The 16,489-nt window shown below is 34.5% G+C and overlaps 1 protein-coding gene across 1 annotated transcript; it reads left to right on the top strand.

Moving 5' to 3' along the window:
- The first annotated feature begins 986 nt into the window (after nt 1-986).
- Nucleotides 987-7,776, top strand: LOC149776798 (uncharacterized). The gene is made up of 2 exons (XM_089941497.1): nt 987-1,130; nt 5,634-7,776. Exon 2 carries the CDS (start codon nt 5,677-5,679, stop codon nt 6,493-6,495), a length of 819 nt encoding a protein of 272 aa, XP_089797623.1. The 5' UTR covers nt 987-1,130; nt 5,634-5,676; the 3' UTR covers nt 6,496-7,776.
- The last annotated feature ends 8,713 nt before the right edge of the window (nt 7,777-16,489 follow it).

Here is a 16,489-nt window from a genome sequence, read left to right as displayed (position 1 = left end):
GTTGAAACAACTCGCACACAGTCCAGCATTTTTTTTTAAAAAATTTTATAGCAACACAAATGTACATCAATCTATGTGTCCACTTTGTACGATATTATTAAATTAGGTACGCTATGATGCAGAGAACTTTTCACAGGAAAATAAATTAACAATATCCAAAATTCAGTCCTGTTTTATCTATTAACAACTTTAATGGTAAGCTTAGAAAAAGGTAATCAAAACTGTGGTGACCCCAACCCAACTACTTACGTAAATTTTGCTAATTAAATAAAATATCTTACGAACGTTTTGAAAACAAAATAATGCATGTACCTTTAAAGTATTAAACAAAATATTGTATAATGACACAAATATTTTCTACATTCGGAATATTGCATCAAATGCATATGTGTGTATGTGTGTGTACAAATAAACACGACCTACAATGCGTTCTTTTTATACCTTCTTAGATATTGTAAAAAACAGACAATCAAATGGCATATAACATAAAAAGAAATAAAACATAAACAATGCCCGTTTGATTCACAGCATCTTGTATAAAAAAAGCAGTGCTTTTAAGCCAGTTTTGTCCTACATCAAATCAGACTAATTAAAGACAGTACTAACGTTTCTTCAATTTTATTAACATATTTGTCTTGATTAAATAATCTTTGAATTTTAACCTTTGTACAAATTGTTCAATAATGAGTACTGTAACCACCCATGCTTTTGCAGATATTATCACGCAATAATTTATCACGCAAACAATAGCCTACCGGTACAAAAATAGACTTAATATACATTGTGGGACTTCAAAATTATAGACCTTTTAAAAGTATAATGACAGCATTGTAGAAAACACAATGAGGATCAATTTCCATAAAGACAAATGCCTTCTCTTTCGCTTCATTAAGAGCATTATTTCCTCAAGGTTACATGACAATCAAACAACTGAACCGAACTGACTAACTGGTAAAAACGCATTTGAACCACAAAGTTTAAATACCTCCGTCAAAGAAAAAGCAAAAATTATGCGGGGAAAATAAGACAATATTTTCACAAGTTTAGAAGAAATTTTACTTTTCCCTTAGAATGTGTTATCTTCGCCTCCCATCAACAGAAGACATGCCTGGAGCGACATAGACACGAAGGTGAGTGGGTTATTGGTCTAGAAATACTATGTTTTGTCGAAATTGCATCAACATTGCATCTGAGACATCAAAAGTTCCATTTGAATTTAGAACGTTACAAGTTTCTGACTAAACTTATATATCTTTTGTCCCAAAATAAGATCTTTAAATAACATTTTTATCCTTTAATAACATATACCTATTCAATGATAATAAATAATTAATTAGATCTTTTAATTTGGATTAAAAGTATTCGCCCGAAGTATGTCAGATACAGTTATGTTTTCTGACTATTGACAGCTTTTCGTCTGTTCATTTAAGTCTACACAGACATTGATACATCATTACTGGACACATACGGGGTCAAGTGTTGCCGAGCACTGTGTGGCGCACGCCTTTATAGGTCATTGACATTGACATCTCGCCTCTGTCCAAGCAGGTTCGAGATTCAAGTTGATCAATGTGGATATGTGACAAAGTTCGCCAGTAGGTTCCCGCGGGTGGGTGATTCCTCCTAAGGTTTTCCCTGGTTCATCCTCTATATGCTATACTAGCCGCCCAATATATTCTATCATGTGTTGAAATTTCGCTTTAAACCCATAAAATCAAACTAGACACATGATGTCACCTCTTCGTTCGTACGGTCTCCATGCGACGATAAGTACTTCTGAGATTTCGGGGCGAATGGGTATATCAACATTTAAGTAACATTTCCTGCATAAATATTAATTGCATTTTTCCTAACTTTCCTCCTTTAAAGAGGAATCCTGAATTATTGATTAGGACACGCTGTTCCTTAGGTTCTCAACTAGCTTGATGAAGAGGCCTTGTCTAATTGGGATACAGCCTGGATTGTTGTGTGAAAAGCTTAATGAAGTAGCCTTGTTTAATTGCTATACAGCCTGGATTGTTGAGTGAAAAGCTTAATGAAGTAGCCTTGTTTAATTGCTATACAGCCTGGATTGTTGTGGTAGCCTTGTTTGATTGGAATACAGCCTGGATTGTTGTGAAAAGCTTGATGATTTAGCCTTGTTTAATTGGTATACATCTTGGATTGTTGTGTGAAAAGTTTGATGAAGTAGCCTTGTTTAATTGGTATACAGCCTGGATTGTTGTGTGAAAAGCTTAATGAAGTAGCCTTGTTTAATTGGTATACAGCCTGGATTGTTGTGTGAAAAGCTTAATGAAGTAGCTTTGTTTAATTGGTATACAGCCTGGATTGTTGTGGTAGCCTTGTTTGATTGGAATACAGCCTGGATTGTTGTGAAAAGCTTGATGATTTAGCCTTGTTTAATTGGTATACATCTTGGATTGTTGTGTGAAAAGTTTGATGAAGTAGCCTTGTTTAATTGGTATACAGCCTGGATTGTTGTGTGAAAAGCTTAATGAAGTAGCCTTGTTTAATTGGTATACAGCCTGGATTGTTGTGTGAAAAGCTTAATGAAGTAGCTTTGTTTAATTGGTATACAGCCTGGATTGTTGTGTGAAAAGCTTGATGAAGTAGCCTTGTTTAATTGGTATACAGCCTGGATTGTTGTGTGAAAAGCTTAATGAAGTAGCCTTGTTTAATTGGTATACAGCCTGGATTGTTGTGTGAAAAGCTTAATGAAGTAGCCTTGTTTAATTGCTATACAGCCTGGATTGTTGTGGTAGCCTTGTTTGATTGGTATACAGCCTGGATTGTTGTGAAAAGCTTGATGATTTAGCCTTGTTTAATTGGTATACATCTTGGATTGTTGTGTGAAAAGTTTGATGAAGTAGCCTTGCTTAAATGGTATACAGCCTGGATTGTTGTGGTAGCCTTGTTTAATTGGTATACAGCCTGGATTGTTGTGTGAAAAGCTTGATGAAGTAGCCTTGTTTAATTGGTATACAGCCTGGATTGTTGTGTGAAAAGCTTAATGAAGTAGCCTTGTTTAATTGCTATACAGCCTGGATTGTTGTGTGAAAAGCTTAATGAAGTAGCCTTGTTTAATTGCTATACAGCCTGGATTGTTGTGGTAGCCTTGTTTGACTGGAATACAGCCTGGATTGTTGCGAAAAGCTTGATGATTTAGCCTTGTTTAATTGGTATACATCTTGGATTGTTGTGTGAAAAGTTTGATGAAGTAACCTTGTTTAATTGGTATACAGCCTGGATTGTTGTGTGAAAAGCTTAATGAAGTAGCCTTGTTTAATTGGTATACAGCCTGGATTGTTGTGTGAAAAGCTTGATGAAGTAGCCTTGTTTAATTGGTATACAGCCTGGATTGTTGTGTGAAAAGCTTAATGAAGTAGCCTTGTTTAATTGGTATACAACCTGGATTGTTGTGTGAAAAGCTTAATGAAGTAGCCTTGTTTAATTGCTATACAGCCTGGATTGTTGTGGTAGCCTTGTTTGATTGGTATACAGCCTGGATTGTTGTGAAAAGCTTGATGATTTAGCCTTGTTTAATTGGTATACATCTTGGATTGTTGTGTGAAAAGTTTGATGAAGTAGCCTTGTTTAAATGGTATACAGCCTGGATTGTTGAGGTAGACTTGTTTAATTTATAAAAATGCCTGGAGTGTTGGGTGAAAAGCTATTTTGTGTTTCTGTGGCCTCTGGATTTAATATACCTCGAATAGCATTTAAGTTGCGCTTATCACACTTTGACCTGGACTTGTGATTTGGGATTGTTTTAAAATTATTGTTTCATGTTCATTTTCTTTTTTATTAAATGTAAGGCAGGTATTACAGCAGACAAATATACTCTTGAGCTAAATACATAGTTGTATTTACTGGATGTTAAAAGTACGAGTAAAATAAGTAAAACACATAATAACAACATGCCATCTTCAACGTATGTCCTCAGTGTAATTCCGTGTCATCATACCACTGATCATGCTAATTTGTAATTTTTGTATCTCGTCTTTGAAATAAAACGGTTAATAGTACTTTGCAGAACTGAACGGAACCAAAATAAAAGTAATAACTTTCTAGTGAAACAAAACTAGCACTAGTTAATCTAAACTCTGAACACGCGGCAGATCTTCAGCAAACGTTGGAACTAGAAATACATTTACTATATACCAGAATGAAACAGAACCAAACGAAATGTACATTGTAAACAATGGCTACATTATCCAACTATCAACAGGCACACCTTATTGTTATGGTTACATTACCCATCATTGCTATAAAAAAAATCTATTTATGGACACCGTCTTTATGAATCGAAAACAAATACAATATACGCGGAACTGAGATACGCTCAAAATTAAGGTTATTGCCACATCAGAACCATGATATACAAACATACTAAAAGACAAAAAAGGAGATACCAGACTTAAGTTTGATTTATTGCTAAATTTTCATACCCGTTGTAAAATAAAAGAACACACTCAGACAGACACCAGGTTCAAGATTCACATTTTTATTCCTTTGGCAAATTCTGTAGCAGAGATCATCAACAGACACCAAATAAATACACAAAGCATTCATGCTGCAGAACACGCTCCAACTTTTACTGCTTGAAAACCTTACCCTGTGACAGCAATGGAAAGGTTTTAATAACTGAACACACATACATTAAGTAGCAACGGGAGTTTCATACATGATGGTGAATATATATATATATATATATATATATATATATATATATATATATATATATATATATATATATATATCATCATTGTACATAAGCTTTGGCGCAGTCTGGAATGCACATTTGTCGGTCCATAAGAGTAACTTTCTTTGTATTTGTACGTCAGTTCAGATCCCTTTGCGAGATTTCATTAAGAAATGTACATTTTGAAAATATAAAGTTTCATTTGATTATGATTACAGTCTTTCATTGTAACCCTATTGTAATCCTTCACCGATCAAATTACTTCGCCCAAAAAGGCTTGTCGTCATGTTACATATTTGTTTTGTCGTGTTTCTCCCCTCAAAGCTGTTGCCACAATGTGAGCGCTGATTTTTCACCGGATTTCATTAAAAAAAAAAAAATACACACCACACGGACTAGGATCAAATTTCGCCTATTTCTAGTTGGTTTATTGGAAGTCGGGACTCTTTTATCAAAACAAACTTCGAACTACTTTTAGAAATGTGCAGGATGACTTGCTTGTTTTTTTTTTTAAAAAAAAAGATTTAATGACTGTCTTATTTCAAACAACTTGAAAAGATTCGAGCCATATGGTTACGATTAGATGATTTTTACGATTTCAAACATCATCAACATAAATCATTTTAGTGCACATACCTTTTTTAAAATAGTAATACCTCCAAGAAGAAAATATTCTGAAGATATTTTATTGACTTCGAATGCCAATGTTCATGGCTACTGGCCAAAGAAATGTTTTAGGAACGGGAAGTTTGTTCGATGTTGGTCGCACCATCCAGTACGAAAAAAACACTTTGTTGAGGAATATTATTCTGACGAAAACATATGTATGTTAATTTGTAAAATATTCATCAGACTTCGCAATACGACAACACAGAGGGGAGGGGTTAACTGCTTCTTCATAACCTTGTAATAGCATCCTTTATATTTTCAGAAGACCAACCGTACTCTGAAATCAGCTCTCGTCCTTGCAGAAAATGGGTGAGCTTGAACGACGGGCAAATTATGGCACGCGCTCGGCCTCGTCTATCAGGAACAAAAATTTCATCCCTCAGATTCCACGCGAGTACAGCACACCTGTCCGTGCTGCTAACGCAATGAGTACACGTATCAAAGACAAGAAAATTGCTCGTGCTGAACGTGTCAAAACCAGATTTGATTCAAGGTTCAGCCATGAAATGAAGCTCGTACAGGACTTTCAGAAAAGAATACAAATCAAAACTCTACCTTTTAATGATGACAGCTTTCAAAAGGAAAGAGCGCATTCAGCTAATCCTGGACTCCTGAAGGCGGAAAAGGAAAAAGGGGTCGGGGAACAAGAGAAAAAGTTGCAAACGGGCGCTTCAACCGAAAAAGTGGATTCCAAGGCACTATCTGGCGATGCACTGACATCGTTCAAACATTTTAACGGGGGATTTAGGCAATCAAAACGTGTTTACGATCCGTCTGTTGACCAAAGAGACGATACTAGTGACGATGAGGAAAACAAAACGGTCACGCAAAAGAACTCTGTCCTCTCCAGTTTTCGGTTGCGAAACAGCTACCGAAGACGAAGGGCCAAAACAAGTCTAGGTTTTGCTGAGGGCATGAGCGACAACTGGGATCTGTCCAGATCGTACAGGCGGCTGAGGGAGGCGTATAAAAAAGAGGTAGACGAGCAAACCGAGACGTACGAAGACAGATTCAGACAAATGCAGGAACAGCAAAAACGTAGTCACGAACTATTACTAGAACGCTCCAGGAAGGTATTCAAAGATATTATAGAAGGGACTTTAGTTGACATGAACCAGATTTAGAATAAACAAAGACCCCACATGGATTTCAACACCTTAAGACAACCAAACTAAACATGTATGAAAATATGTACAAAGCCAGATCGGGGCCCGAACCCGGAAGTCTCTAGCAAAAGATAGGTACTCTTCCACCATAGCTATCCGAGCCGGTCCCGATGGAAGCTGCAATACTCAAATTTATGACAATCAGACCTACTTACAGCGGAAAAGGTTTTTTAGAGAGACTAGAGAATTGGACTGTGCGCCACTGCCAATAAAAGGGATCCCCTTTTTGACTGCCACCATTTTATTTAGGTACAAAAGATGGACATAAAAGGGAAGTCAACAAATAAAAACGCTCAGAATGACCTTAATGATTATAATTTTAACACTGGGAATAATTTTATTGTGCACGGATGTAAGGACGGACACTCACAGACGAACAAAATTTATCTCTATTTGAGTTTATCCTGGGAAGGCTATATCTTTAGTATATTGTTGTGGCAGGCTGGGTAGGGTCGTTAGATTTTGTTCTTTGGGGAGGGGGAAATAGGTTAATATATGGGCTTATATACTCCATTTAGTTTATCCAACACTAAAAGCCAGCCTTCGTTTTTAATTATTTGTCAATGGTTGTGAAGCCTGTACCAGAAAGGTACTCTTCTAGCACGACTTCCGATTTGTCTCCTTTCAAATGTGAGTGCATGTATGTATGTATGTATGTATGTGTGTGTGTGTGTATGTCTGCATGCATGTATGTATTATTTATTAATTTTACACTGCCACGTGGTAATTTATACTAGTTGAGAAGAAAGAAAGAAAATCCAAACATTTGATACGATGAAAAGACGTGTACAAATATGGGCTTACAATTTAATATATATGTGAAGACGACATAAGCGTGGTTTCCAGAGTAATGAGCCGGCAAGATCTTAAGCTCAACTTGATCGAACTGGTTATATTCGATATCCTTTTGTCGCCTGTGTGAATCACTTATTGAAACATATGTTACTTTTGTTATTTTGTTTGAGCTGAAGTAAAACAACTTGAAAAGAAAAGATGTATCTGAGTAATATCATGACATGTTAATCTTTTCTTACGATGCATGCTTTCATGAGAATAAGACGTTTTATATCGGCGATAAAATTGCTTCTCATAGCTAAACTTCTGCACATGAGAACAACATACTGTTTTTTTATATGCATCATTTGCGTACAAATTTTATATACATTGTCACCTTAGTTAAATGAAATAGGCTTTTATAGGTCAAATTAGTTAAAATCCAGTCGCCTGATTTAATAAACAAATATCGTTACTTAAAATGCTGTCGTTCAAGAGCAAAATGTAAACTTCTTTTTCTTTATTTTGTTTTTCTTTGGTAATGTCTCATAGTCGCAAAAGCCTCAAACAGTATGTATCTTGGTAAACATGAACAGGGCCACACGTGCTGAGGGCAGTCCTAATCCTTGAACGAATACTCTCTCTCTCTCTCTCTCTCTCTCTCTCTCTCCAATATCCAGAAACATGGCACATGGAAGTAGTATACATATACGTATTTTAAATGGTGGTAAAATTTTAATACGCCAGCACATTTGTTTATATTTTCCAGCCGAGGCGCAATAAATAAATAATGCATCGTCACATTTTAATCCCAGTACTCTCTCAATGTACACTGCTCTAAAAAGTATCAGACCAGGCAGGTTCAAGTGTATTATTTTTAAAAAAATATACAAGACAAGTCCGACTGCGAAGACAATAAGCAAAACATAAGGAAATAATAAAAATTTAACTTTTCACATAAAAAATATTGACACCAAACAGCACGTGATATAATCAAGGGAGATTTAAAAAAAAATGAAAGAATCTCTTAGTGTGTTGACCCATATTGGCGGTACAATTATACTGTTCCGAGTGCCTTCCCTTGGTCAACTTTCATTATAGGCTCAGTACTACATATGTAATATTATAGTTAGTGTACATACTCTGTACTACACAATATGCTTTATATACAGATCGCGAATACAGTACGTAGCAATTACAAAGCATTGGTGGTACTTGGAAAAAGTGACTCCGATAAAACATTACTAATTGTTACCAAAAACCCACCACGTGACTCAGATAAAATACTACTAATTGTTACCAAAAAGCCACTACGTGACTCCGATTAAATACTACTAATTGTTACCAAAAAGCCACTACGTGACTCCGATTAAATACTACTAATTGTTACCAAAAAGCCACTACGTTACTCCGATAAAACATTACTAATTGTTACCAAAAAGCCACTACGTGACTCCGTTAAAATATTACTAATTGTTACCAAAAAGCCACTACGTGACTCCGATTAAATACTACTAATTGTTACCAAAAAGCCACTACGTGACTCCGATTAAATACTACTAATTGTTACCAAAAAGCCACTACGTGACTCCGATAAAATGTTACTAATTGTTACCAAAAAGCCACTATGTGACTCCGATAAAATGTTTCTAATTGTTACCAAATAGGCCGTCACAGTTTTCTTCATCTTGCACGCTAAACTCCGGCAAAGTATGCTAATAGTTGATATCGGTGAATATCATATTCTCTGTAGTTGCCTGCCCCAGAATTCTTAGTCGATCTGATTAAAATCAGATCTCCGCTGCTATACACGTATGACAGCAAAGATGTGATTTTAATGAGATTTAATTCTTAGTTCTCTTATTATTATATGCTCATTATTTTCTCCGTTAACTTTACATTGTCAGAATCGTGCAATATTACCCGATACTAAACTCGCACGCAAATACACATTACATTCACGTGCATAAAATAACTACTTTCTATCGTCAACAAAGAATGGACGCAGACACCAGCACTTTTGATTTGTAAACAAATCATGTACACTCGCGTAGTTGGCGCTTTATGTTGTGGTTGTTTAAATTTGTTTCTGAATGAATTAAAGCAGATGTTTTGTGGACTGCCACATACCAGCTGTTTTGGCACATTCCGCGTTAACTTTGTTGATACAGTGTTTCAAATTTAGGCTAGCTATACATCAGACGCAAGAAAGGGTCCTTACAAAAAACATAAGTGACAAGTCATATACTGTCTTCTATAGCTGGTGATAAGAATGGCAAAACAATATACTTACAGTTTTACATCCTGAATTTCCTCAAAATGTACATAGGTTCTCAATCTTGATTACACATTTCGAAATTGTACTGTAATTTCGAATATAAGTGCAATTACATCCTCCTTACTGCACTCAAAATGAAATAAGCATTAAATTTCATATCTTCTTTCTGATAATTGCAATTGAAAGACTTCATATTTTTCCCACATTATGATTTTAAACATTCAATGACAGAAATAGAAACACATTTGCAGATGTCAACACGCTTCTCCCTCGCTTCTTCAGTCCCATGTATTTCATGTGGAATTGTCACATATAAATCCAGTCCATAATCACGAAATTTCGTAGAATTGAAAAAAGACCAAAATTTAGTCATTCCAGATCGAATGGAAAAGTTGTTTGAATGAGCATTCATTCACAATATGACTCCAAATTTCAATTTTAACTAGACACGCCATTTTCTTTCGAAAGTTATGTCGAGCGCGCAATTAAATTCAAATTTATCTGGGCTGAGTTCAGTGCGAAGTAATAATGTTGTTATGTAATGATGAATCTGCGCTTGTGTATTTGGTTTGGAATACGGCATACATTCAGTTACTTTGTTTCTTGTTCTGTATTTTGTTAATATAACTAAGCATTAGGTAGAATATTAAAAAAATAGCATATAATAAAAAGGTTACTGCATTTGTATGGGCAAATATGAACTTGTTTTGTCGGATGGATATACTGCACTCCCAAGGTCCTGCAGTATTTCCATTCGAAAAACTCATTCATATTTTCCCATAAAAATGCAGTAACCTATAATTATTCACTCCTTTCTATTATTTTCCTTTCTAAAGCAAAATAATAGTGGGGCTAGAATCTAATACAACACTATTTATATTTATTTTTTTACATTTACCGTGTTTTACAAATGTCTTGTAGTAATAAGGATTAGAAATTACATTAAATAACGGCTATTTTGTCACGCATGTACTTTATTTTCGTCCCCGGAAGGTAGGATGGATTGATGAATAAATGAATGACTGTGTGGATTTGGTAAATATATTGATGGCATAAACTCATTCAACCTAACACCTGTTGGTATACATGGTATCTTACGTGTGTGGAGACAGGTTAAGATGTGATGTGTTTGTTAAACTTTTAACGTAGCTTTAAACAATTTTCAGTCATATCGCTATTATTCAGGAGTGAGGCAGTTTATAGTGATGTCTTGCACTGGGGCATCATGCCGCAGACATGGAGCCATGCTATTTGGTTTGCTCTTGATGTCTGCCTGTGCCTGACATGCATAGAGGGCGAAAAGGCCAATAACGCCACACCAAAGCTTCTAACTTACTGATAGTTCCTCTAATTGGGTTAGGTTTTATTGTCGTTTGTGTTTACCTCTCGGGACACTTATTTGTGGTCCCAACCTCTCTGCTGCTGTTTTTTATTTATTTATCCAAACGTTTTATCAAGACCTATACGATATCGTGATCGAGGATCATGTAAATTTATTGTTATAAATCCATGTGGAGTAGATTGTGCTTTTGAAATGAAGTTTTTGAACCTACTCATATCCATCCCCACTACACCAATTATGATGAATATTTCGCAGAGTATGTGTATCAACTCCATTAAACACAACTAAAATATTGCATTTATCTCTGATCACTTTAGGAATTTGTGTATGTCGTTGAGTAACATAAATCACATCAGTATTTTATGTCTGCCTCGAAAAATATTCTAGCTGGATTTGATTGCTTGTTCAGCATCACATCAACGTAAATTATTCTTAAATCCATCGAGGTCATCTATAGATGGGTCGTCATCAATATCGGTTATAAAATTAATAATATCATTGCCGTCCTCGCCCAACAATTTTGCGTTTTCATTAAAATCTTTAAGTACATCGTAACATCTCTGACGGTGCTACTAAATACAACTTATACCATTTGGGCCATCTCATTATCAGATTAAGTAATAATTGCATTTTACCAGACCCAGATGGACCTATTATTATCTATCTGATGGAATTCGGTAATGCTGAAATATGTTTGACTGGCTTTTGTTTTCGTGTCGCTGAGAAAACAATGACAACCATGTTGTACAAATATAATAAATAATATGGATCTATATTGTAGAGCATCCACCCCCACAATCTGATTAACAACAGAAATAAAAAATAAAAGATCTGCACTTGCAGGCGAGTGTGTAAAATGTGGTACATTATATATATATATATATATATATATATATATATATATATATATATATATATATATATATATATATATATATATATATATATATATATATATATATATTTATTTATTTATTTATTTATTTATTTATTTCTAATAATAAAATTGGTGTTGATATCGCTACTTCATTAGGAAAATTACTAGGAACTCCATGGGCTACATATCCAGGAGAAAAACATCTTCCTGGATATAATTCTTGTGGTCCTGGAACCCGACTTGATATCCAACTTGACGAGCGAGATCAGCCAAGACATGGCGAGCATCCAATAAAATGCTGTTGATCAAGGATGTCACGTTCATAATGTAGCTTATTATAGTAAAGATTTACAACAACGACATATTGCAGATGTGAAGTTGATTCACTCGTAATAATTCCATAAAAATTAAATCTTTTAGAGAATCATTAGCTAATTGGTTGATAAGATACGCGATGAAAGGTAAACTAGTATTAGGAGCCGGTAATTAATCAACCGATTATTAAAAAATGGAATCGATTTATTATAGCCCAAGAGGATATTGGAGGGGTAGAGCAGCGATTAGTAAAATCGCTGACGCAGTAAATATTACACGTTCTGTTGCTTCAAAATTGGTTAGCACGACAGGCAATATGGCAAATGTATATACCACCACCTAAAATAATTCAGCATGTACACTTTGATGTCAGCATTCCTAATAAAGTTCATCAAGCAGATATTTTACCACACGATACTATTAAAATTGGTAGACGACAATCACATACATATAAATACGCATTTACTGTCGTTAACGTTGGAAGTAGATATAAGGAAGCAGAGACGTAATCAACTAAAACAGTAACTGAAGTTTCTTCTGCTTTTGAACGAATTTAACAGCGAGGACCCTTGCGATGGCCACATCTGCTACAGGTTGATCCTGATAAAGAATTTCTTGGTGCAGTATCATCTCTAATCATGAAACATAAAGTCAAAATTAGACGAGGAGATACCGCAATTCATCGTCATCAGGCAATTGTTGAAAGATTTAATCGAACACTTGCTGAGCGTTTATTTGGATATCAATAAGCAACGAAATTGATTCAGAAAGATATGAGATCTCGTGAATGGTATGCAAGATTACCAAGTGTGATAGCTGCGTTAAATAATGAAAGTACTGAAATAACTGTTATGAACCGATCAATGCGATTACAAAAAAGCACATACCAATGCAACGACATGAGTTTTCAAAACAACCAGTATTAGGTAATGTGACTGTCATGTATTTATATGAACTCGGTGAACTTGAAGGTGGTAAAAAAAGAGCGACTGATCCTATTTGGAGTATTACGACACACAATTTTCAGCGTGGTAAGATCTACGGGTAGACCTGCAATCTCCATATTAGATTTAACTACTCATCAACTCATCAACGTGGATTTGTACGCGAGCAAAAAGAAGTAATTCCTGAAGACACACAATTACCACCGCATTCACTTTTGTAAGCTAGCACATCGACGCAAATTACATTCGAGATCAAAGTCTCGTTTATTTTTTTTAATATTTTTTTATAACTAACTAAAAAAAAATCTTAATATATTATCGCCATTGCCAGCTAACTTGAACTTGATCATTATTTTCTGTGGAGTCTATGACAATACCTTGCACTTGAGATATTCAAACAAAGTATTATTGCAGATGGCTTATGATAGGTTCAACAAATCCCAGTAACAAATATTGCATAAATTAATTCTGCGAATATCATTTATAAAGTGTACGGAACGTGGGTGTAGGACCTAAACCGTGTTTTAAGTGTGATGTTGGAGTTAGAAGAAACACGCAGTTGTGTGTGCAATGTGGTGGTAAAAAATACAGAGAACTCAAAAGATAGCATGATAAAAAAAATAACACTGATAATAATGATAATAATGACAAAGTTATAAGATTATCAAAATAATGATTTAAGCAAATGATATTATGATATAAATGAAGTAAAACGAATCTGCGAAATTTCCTATCATCAAGGTTTACGAGGCATCTCGTGATTGTGTAATTAGGAACTGTCGACTGAAAAAACAGTCGATTATGTCACTAATACTGTCTATCTCAAATTTTGTATTATGGAAGAATAAGTATTACTCTCATAAATTCGTATACGAGTGTTTCAATGGATTAATAAGTGAGGGTCTTGTGATCGATCATATTGATTCAGGTAAGAAAAATAATGGCTTATGTAATTTGCGCGCTATCACACAAAGTCAAAATTGTAAATTCGGGAAGACTGGCTGTAAAGATAAAATCGCAAAAGTTGTTCAATCTGTAAATAAAAAGACATGTGAAGATATAATATTTTCATCGATTTATGCAGCTGCTAAATATTTCGATATTTATTCTGTTTCAATACATTCTGTCGCAAATAATATTACTAAATTGGCGTTTACGAAAAAATATAAACAAAGGGTAACTTTTCAGTATTGTTGAAGGAAGATAACTGTCAAGCTAAGATAACTCCGGTAGAGTAATTAAGTAGTTACCGCGCTTGTTGTTACTAATATTATATAATTATTTATTTAATTTTTTTGTGTCATCATTCACTAATCAATTATATTTAATAATTAATCATCTGTATGTAATGAGTGTCAGTAAAGAGAGATGATATTTTGGTAAGAAATGAACATTCCGCGATATTATCGTAAATTAATTACACAAATATATCATAAATTAACAATCTGCGTGATAGTTAGTACAACATAATTCAAGAAAATATTTCACTTACCTCTGCTCACTCCAGAATGCACAATTGCAGACTGATAACTCGTTAGTATGTATTTCTGTGTATGGATTTCAAAAAATATCTCGCTACTACATATTTCTGTTTGGAGGTTTCCAAAATAACTCACTCACGTGATTTTCTAGAACATTCCGGAATGATTGCTCTGCGTGGACTAAAAAACACACAAAATCGCTCTATTTCAGTCACTCTGGTAGTGAATTCTGGAGTAAACGGAGGTAAGTTAAATATTTATTTAGTAATCTGTAGGTTGTGTTTGTGCTATATTACAAAATTTTATTATATCGTCCTGGTTGAGGAATACAATTTACATATATCTATATTATTTTATTAATTACGAAATTATTAAAATCATTTCTGCTATTAAATTTTTTTAAACAGATGGCATAAAAATTAAACATGATCCAGAAAATGTTATTTGTGATTTTGAATTTTTACAGGTACCTAAATTTGAAGATAGATATACACTACCAGCAGAGTACAGATTTATTAAGCTCATCCAACAGTCTATGTTCCAATCTTTTGCTACTTGAAAAGATACAGAAGTTAAAAAATGCGTATATTTCTCAAGCGTGATTGAGAAAATTAGACAAAATTAGCTCAGGAATACGAAAAGAAAAATGTTTATGTCAGAGTTATTGATGAAAATAGTAAAGGGGGTTTCAAAAATGAAAGTAGTGACGAAAATGAAAATTAATGGCAGCTGGGGTCCCTGTCGTGGCTACGATTGTGAAAGTGAAAGTCAATATTTATTCAGATTTTCTTTATTTTACTTATTATTATTATGTAATTTTTTATTTTTTCTGTTTTTGATTTACATTCTTGTAGTAACATTTATACCATCAAAATTATAAAACATAACTGATTTTCATTATTTCTGCGCTGGACTTCGTAATCGATTTGTTCAATCTGATAATTACCTGTAGGAATTACGACAACATGCCAATCGGGGGTTCTATCATCTTTATTTTTATTTGCAAAGATAAGCAAATTATTTGCTGGCAATCCACCGAATGATTTTGATCTAATTATTTGGCCAGTGTAATATACTAGCAATTGTGCTAGCGCTATATTGCAGTTGGAAAGTTAACATTAAATTCTGGATTAGTTGATCTCACTGTTATCATCGTTGTTTTCGACGGAGTCGTATTAACGACAATCTGCTGAAGTAGCTCGTTCGGATTAGAAATTCTTATTTAAATCCTGATTTTCTAAATCAGGCGTGGAGTCTATCAAAGTCATTACTTTATTGTAGATCTTAATCATCTCCGTGCACTCACAATCTGATATTTTTCCATCACTAAGGCTTATTGATAATAACGATGATAATTTGGAGAATGCCAACGTCGCTGTATGTAATTTTATTGCATAGTCATGAAATTTTGCAGCTGAAACACAACTTGTTACAACGTCTGGTGATGTCATTGTTATTGTTGATAATACCACGCCGGTTTCAGCAATAACAGCAGACGCCGAATATACAATTATGTCAACGACAACTGTCCGTCTGCGATATTTGTTTACTTTCACTGTATATTCGTCAACGATAATTCTTATTTTTGTGTGTCATTCACATATTTGATTGTATCTGTAATGTTACGCTGCAACATCAAGTTGAATGTTGATTGGGGAGCTCAATATATTTTAAGTAGGTTGCAGTTTAGCAACTAATTCAAGACACCAAAAACACAACACCTGGTTTCCCATTTCTTCAGAATTGACCACAAATGTTACTTCGTCGTTTTGATCTAACATCACTAACATACATCCAAAGGATCCAGTTAGTGGAAAACGCCATGAAATTGTACTAGATATTGTATAAGTTGTATTGCCGAGTATTGAAAATCTGTATAACCCGGTAACATCAACGCGATGTTTAATACATTTATTGAGTGGTGACCATAATGCTGATCCA

The sequence above is a fragment of the Sinohyriopsis cumingii genome, chromosome 18 (genome assembly GCF_028554795.1).
Source record: "Sinohyriopsis cumingii isolate HCF-2022 chromosome 18, ASM2855479v2, whole genome shotgun sequence".
Classification (NCBI taxonomy): Eukaryota; Metazoa; Mollusca; class Bivalvia; order Unionida; family Unionidae; genus Sinohyriopsis; species Sinohyriopsis cumingii.
This window is presented reverse-complemented; position numbering and strand designations above follow the sequence as displayed.

What these genes read in the sequence shown, in the direction of transcription:
- LOC149776798 (XM_089941497.1), top strand. Translation starts at nt 5,677, where the DNA reads ATGGGTGAGCTTGAACGACGGGCAAATTATGGCACGCGCTCGGCCTCG.